This window comes from Ostrea edulis, chromosome 7 (assembly GCF_947568905.1).
Source record: "Ostrea edulis chromosome 7, xbOstEdul1.1, whole genome shotgun sequence".
Classification (NCBI taxonomy): Eukaryota; Metazoa; Mollusca; class Bivalvia; order Ostreida; family Ostreidae; genus Ostrea; species Ostrea edulis.
Window position 1 is genome coordinate 65,662,502 of NC_079170.1, and position 6,449 is coordinate 65,668,950.

The 6,449-nt window shown below is 36.4% G+C and overlaps 1 protein-coding gene and 1 pseudogene across 2 annotated transcripts in view; one reads left to right on the top strand and one right to left on the bottom strand.

Annotated features, from left to right (window-relative positions):
- Positions 1 to 3,499: 3,499 nt before the first annotated feature.
- Positions 3,500 to 5,009, bottom strand: LOC125656372 (uncharacterized; annotated as a pseudogene).
- A 356-nt stretch (positions 5,010 to 5,365) lies between these two features.
- The window catches only part of LOC125654584 (uncharacterized), a 3,848-nt gene continuing 2,764 nt past the window's right edge, over positions 5,366 to 6,449 (top strand). Inside the window, exons 1-2 of one of the 2 annotated variants that reach the window (XM_056145110.1) lie at positions 5,366 to 5,700; positions 6,204 to 6,314. In XM_056145110.1, coding sequence (XP_056001085.1) covers positions 5,446 to 5,700; positions 6,204 to 6,314 — 366 coding nt within the window. In that variant the 5' untranslated portion in view covers positions 5,366 to 5,445. The remainder of the gene's footprint in view (positions 5,701 to 6,203; positions 6,315 to 6,449) is intronic. The other variant, XR_008797214.1, reaches the window with a different exon arrangement.

The window sequence follows — 6,449 nt, forward strand, 5'->3', positions numbered from 1 at the left end:
TTGAAAAAATTGAGCAGGGGTTGCCTATACTTGAAAGAAATTTGGCGTGCATTTGGTGGAGAGAGAAAAAGAAAGAGAGATAATCAATCATATTTACAAATGAATGCTGGTATTGGGGAACAGCAAGTAAACAATACATGTATTCTAGCAAAGTTGAACCGTACAACTACCCACCTCAAGCAGTGTTTGAAACTCGCGGTAAGATTAGCTGGACATGCAGGGCCGACTGTTTGTAAAAATTGCTGTCCCTGCCAAAGGCCTACTAGCCCTGAGAAAATAACTGCATATTTTAAACTTTAACATGTGTTCCTACATGTATCTCTCTTCTAATGTAGTACGATGGACCTAATTCGTTTCTAGTACATTATATTTTATTGAAATTTTGATATACGGTAGAGTATGCAGTAAAATGTACTAAATTAACGAGGTCTGTCCATTTTGCTACGGGTACAACAATGAAGTTGAAATAGGTCGCCACCAAATGTATTAACAACAAAATTCATTTTTAATTCTGACAATATTGTCACGTTAAGAAAATTAGGTAAATTCTTAAAAGCCATCCACCATACTCTGTCCCCTCTATAATAACTTTGTTTATATTGGTGCAGTTTGTACATATGTATATATTGTGAACACATCATATTGTATATTTGTGTAAATACTTGTAAGTATTTTCTTAATACCTTTGTACTATTGGTAAGAAGAATACAAAAATTGATTGATTGATCTAAACTGAGGATTTTATGTGTTTGTGAGGGAGGGTGTTAAATAAACATAATTCCAATGTTATTTATTACAATTGTTTTGATTGGACAAAAATAAAACTGAACTAGAGTTTATACATCAATAAATCCAAAAACGCGATGTATTCATACATGCCTGAAAACAAATAACATAGTGCGGGGAAACTATTCAAATTTTTGCAATTGTTAATAAAGTGAATGAATTGGAATTATAAGAATCAAACATTCTTTTTGAAGAATGTATCGATGTGTAAACTCCGGACATTTTACTCACAAACTTAACATAAAAATGCTTCGCACTTTTATTCAGTTAGTGAGTAAAATGTCCGGAGTTTACACATCGATAAATTCTTCAAAAAGAATGTTTAATCCTATAATAAATATCAAGTAAAATAGAAACAACTTTAGTTGTATTTCTGGTTAGAATATTAAGACATTTTTTTCTTTAAACAGTATTTTATTTTAAATAACATAATGAGGATTAGGCAGCAGGCAATGCCTATGTAAGCCTTCTTCTTTAAGGTACAAGGTAAAGTCCACATAATTATACACACAAAAAATTATAATATAGATATGAAGTAAAAGGATAATAAGTCATTATTAAACAATATGAAATTAAAACAAATAACCTTAATGGGATTCAATTAAATTATACTATTCTACACGAAGTTTATTTATTGTTACTGCGATCATGCAATCGCAAAAGAAAAGAATTTCAATTTTTAATGCTGTTCACAAATTTATACTTAATTCAGGTAGATTCTCATGATAGTAATTCACTTTATGCTATATGTAGATGTATTTATTTTATTTATACATATGTTTATGACAATTGTTATCAATTAATCTAAGGTGAGAACCTCCTAAGTTGTAAGAACTTGTGTTCAAACCTGTTGTATATTATATATACAATAAAATATGCTCAAACCAATTATTAGCCGCGCAACACAATTAAGATGTATAGCGCAATATATGTACACATTTAGGGATTTTTTTTTTTTTACCATGCATTGCTTTGAAATATGTCTATATCATAGAATATATTTGCACACCTCTAAAGTTGCAAGAGTTATTGCTCTTGAACCACACGAGATGCATACAAAATATCGTTGAGTTACATTGTATTGCATATGATTTCTAAATTGTACAAATGACTTCCTAAATCGTACAAACGATTTTCTAAATCGTATAAACGACTTTCTAAATCGTACAAACGACTTTTTAAATCGTAGAGATGACTTTCTAAATCGTTCAAACGACTTTCTAAATTGTACAAACGATTTTCTAAATCGTACAAACGACTTTCTAAATTTCTAAATCGTACAAACGACTTTCTAAACCGTACAAACGACTTTTTAAATCGTTTCTACGATTTAATAAAGCGTACAAACAATCTATTTTTATTTTTTCTGCTAGGTTAAATTGGCACGAATACGCCGTCGTATTAGATAGCTCTCCGCCTAACTTTCATTCGCCAAATATGCACCGAATTGCGACTTCAGTATTTGTACGAGAGATATATAACTTTCCTTGTCCGCCAAAATTTATTCCACTACAATTATTAGCATACCTTTACTCGAGCCAGCAAATCGCCTTTTAGACCGACAGAGAAAAAACCCGCTATACAAATAATATATTGAAATACACGGGTTTTACGAGGAATTGTCTTTTCAAAGCGGTACGTTTTCTCTACAAATTCTACATGAAACTTGGCCAAATTGGAGACACACACCCCTCCATCATATTAAGAATGTTGAAAGTACATGTAATAGTGCCATATTCTTCTTACTTATTCTTTTATTTGTTGGAAAGTAAACATTTTTAAATATGAAATAAAAATTGCATAGGTCCAAGCAAAATCTCAGCCCTCGATAAATCAATGCATTCATGAATTCACTTGCGAAAAAAGAAAAAAAAGTTTATTTTTTGCCAATCATTTCATTTTAAATCTAAGAAAATGTTGGCTTATTTTGCCTGTGACTGGTGTCATTGGTCTCGATGAATTTCTATGTTGTATGATTTTTAAGATTGCGTAACACTTTCTGTCTACCTGTGTGTCCGAGGTTTGCAATACACGGATTTAACTAGGGTGTCTTTATCAACACTGCACATTGTACATTTATTTTCTCTCTCGTTCAAAACAAAAATGCTGTTGGGTTTACCTCACAGGAGAACACGTATGCATATGTTTTCTTAATTTGTTCTTTTTTCCCAATATTTTGATATACATGTACCCTTACTTGTACATACCACGAAATTCATGATGTAATTCGAAATGCTTTTTTAACACCCTCCCCCTTCTGATGCTACTTTAAAATGATCATCGAAATAATCAGATGAATGATCAAAACAAAACATCAATAATTTCTCTAGAATACTGCGTTGAGATTTTTTCCCGTCGGTAAATAGGCCTGAGGTGTATCCCCTAATCTACCTATTCAGCTTTCAAAAATAACAAATGGATGTCCTCCGCAGAGAGCATACATATTCATGATATGACGAAATCTGTAACTGGGTTAAAACACCAAAGTGGAATGAAATGAGGAAAACAACCAGGAAACATCTTTCAATATTTAGAATTTTATCGTGTTCATTGGTAAATTCTATCATACATTGTAAATGATATGTAGTAAAATTAATAAGTACGACATATGAACAATGATTTGATTGTAATAAATAGGTATGAGTATGTACAATGATGCATGGTTTGATGCAGCTAACAGAAAATTACAAGCTCAAGGTTCACTCCATTTGTCTTATTCCATTTCCCCGAGACATTCACGTTCGTCCAATTGCCTCCTTTTGGACATCCTTAAAAACTCCCTGCTTCTGCGGACCATTTCCACATAATGGCTGTACTCAGGGAACTTGTGAATGAAGTAATTTGAAATATGTTTTTTGGTGTTATTAGCTCGACTCCTCTTGTTGGTCAGCCAGCGCTTCACCTGTTCAACGATCAGGCCAGTCTTCATCGCCAGTTCTTCCTTCTGTTCCTCTGTGGGGTATGGGGTTGTACAGGTGTGTTTCGTACAACTGATTTAGAATGTCACGACACTCAGAAACCATGGGCTGGAAAGCAGACATCTCCTTCTTGATTCTTTTAAACTTGATTGGATGCTGGTTTCCAGTGATGGACAAGGTGTTGCAACAGCGAACTCTTTTGTTGGCCATCCACTTCTTGACTTCTTTATGGGTCAGTCCCGAGACTCTCACCGGCTCTTCGACTTCACTATCTGTGGTGTATGGGTACTGAATGTGGCTCTGTTACCAATGGTTTAGTGTCATTGATGGAATCCAGGCATATGGAATCCATTCTGTTTCTCTTGCTTTCTTAGTTCTCTACCTCTTCTGTCTTTCTTTTAAGGGAATTACTTATCTGAACTTCCTCAACTGGTTTGATGAAGATTTCCTCTCCTTTAATTGGACTGAAGTCACTAAGGCTTGAATGGAAGGAGTTGGTAGAGTTGAAGAGAGTTTCATGTCGCGTGTTATCATACTCATGGAGCACTGGGGATGAAGCTGTATAGGCAACACAAAAGCAGGTGGGTAGGTGTTAGCAGAAACATCACTGGGGGACGATGTGTAATTGAAGAAAGAAGTCACATCTTCTGCAGTAACACCACACAAGTCGCTGGCCTGTTTGAGAAGATCCAAACCATTGTCCACTGCAATGATAGATTGGAGTCAATGTTAATCTCGGAATCTACTCCTTGTGCAGAGGAGGCACTGTTGCCACATGAGTTAAGGTGACAATTGGCGGGGGAGATGGTTGGTGATTTCTGTCCCTGTGGTGAGGCACTGATGGCGTTCATGTCAGGTGTGATGGTGCGAAACACGACATGTTTGCTGTGAGATTTACTAGGCGATGAAGATGTGTGCGGTGAAGTGGATCCAGAGGACGATGACATGGGTGGCCCATGTTGCAGAGCAAGAGGTTGATTACATAATCCCGAGGAAAAACAATTTGATGCAGATACTTATTTTGACTTTGACGCACTCTGTGAATTGTAGGGAGAACACAGGATTTGGCAGAATCTGCGAGCAGGCTCTTTAGTTGGGTTGTGTTGCTGGATGACTTCTGTGGATGTGGAATTTCTGCTGACAAGAGACACTGTATGCATTGTTATTGTAGTCCTGGGTCACAGTCTGGACAAGGGTGGAAGGAAGGCTTGATTAAAGGCATTCTTCTGCAAGGATATTCTGGAGCTGGCTGAAAATGGCATTGCTCTGCATATGGTTGAAGAAATCGAGGCGTGGCTGTTGCATTGTTCTGTTGCTGGAATGTGGTGTTTGACTACTCTCTTTGGAAAGTGATGGCGGCAGTTGAGAAGTATTCTCTATATCTGTTATCTTTGAATAAGCAGGGAAGCTCTGTTTGCAATATTGAGGCAGAAAATTTCAATGTACATCTGAATGGCAGGGTGTTGGTGTTGTGTGTACTTCTGATCTGTACTGTAGAAGTCCCGGTAACTCTGTAGGTTGTGTCTATACTTCTGATATGTACTGTAGAAGTCCCGGTAACTTTTTGGGATGTGTCTATACTTGTGATTTGTACTATAGAACTACCGGTAACGCTGTGGGATGTGTCTATACTTCTGATCTGTACTGTATAACTCCCGATAACTCTGTGGAATGGCTCTATACTTCTGATCTGTATTGTAGAAGTCCCGGTAACTCTGTGGGATGTGTCTCTACTTAGGATATGTACTGTAGAAGTCCTGGTAACTCTGTGGGATGTGTTTATACTTATGATCTGTACTGTAGAACTCCCGGTAACTCTGTGGGATGTGTCTGTACTTCTGATCTGTACTGCAGAACTCCCGGTAACTCTGTGGGATGTGTCTGTACTTCTGATCTGTACTACAGAACTCCCGGTAACTCTGTGGGATGTGTCTGTACTTCAGATCTGTTCTATGGAGGTAAAATGACAACCGTGATTGCTGATCAGCTGAATCAGGTAATGTCGGATGTAGAGGCGTAGGGCTCACGGTATGTCATTTTTAAAACGCCAACCATAGAATTGTATGTATGCATTAGGTATTGAATAGAGTCTATGAATCAAAGGATTTGTACAAGCAAATGTCAAGCTAGTTTTCTTTGTTTTGTTCTGTTATCCCTGCGAAATGCATTCACCACGGTACGTAGAACCTGTAACCTAGATAAATCCCGAAAGTAGGACTTCCACGATATATACATGTACGTGTATTTTGGAATAAATTCAGATACACTGCTTGACAAATGAATTATTGTCAATCCTGAATTTGCAATAAACACAATGAATAATGAGGCAAGTGCATGCACCTCAAATCAGAACTTGAAATAGTATTTCATTTGTTTTGTCGGGAGTAAATCATTCTTAATCAATTTAAAGGTCTTGTATTCTAAGCTGAATTTCCAAACCAGCTCCTTACATATGACACGTCGACAAATATATCAAAGTTTCACGATATTTATTTGCAGGCAATAGCCGATGGATCAGTGAAGTGTGCATTTGTTGGTGTGACTCTCGGTGTTCCATTCATACACCCAGCAAAAACAGTCCAGAGTTGGGTCAACTATACACTTGTTAACGTAAGCTAAAATTTTGATTTTATGAACTCATCTATTTTGGCGGCATAAAATATTCAAGGATTGAGACAGGTAATTACATCGATTTTGTTTTGTGTTTTCGCGTTTTATTGTAATTCAATTTTCCCTGTTCATCAA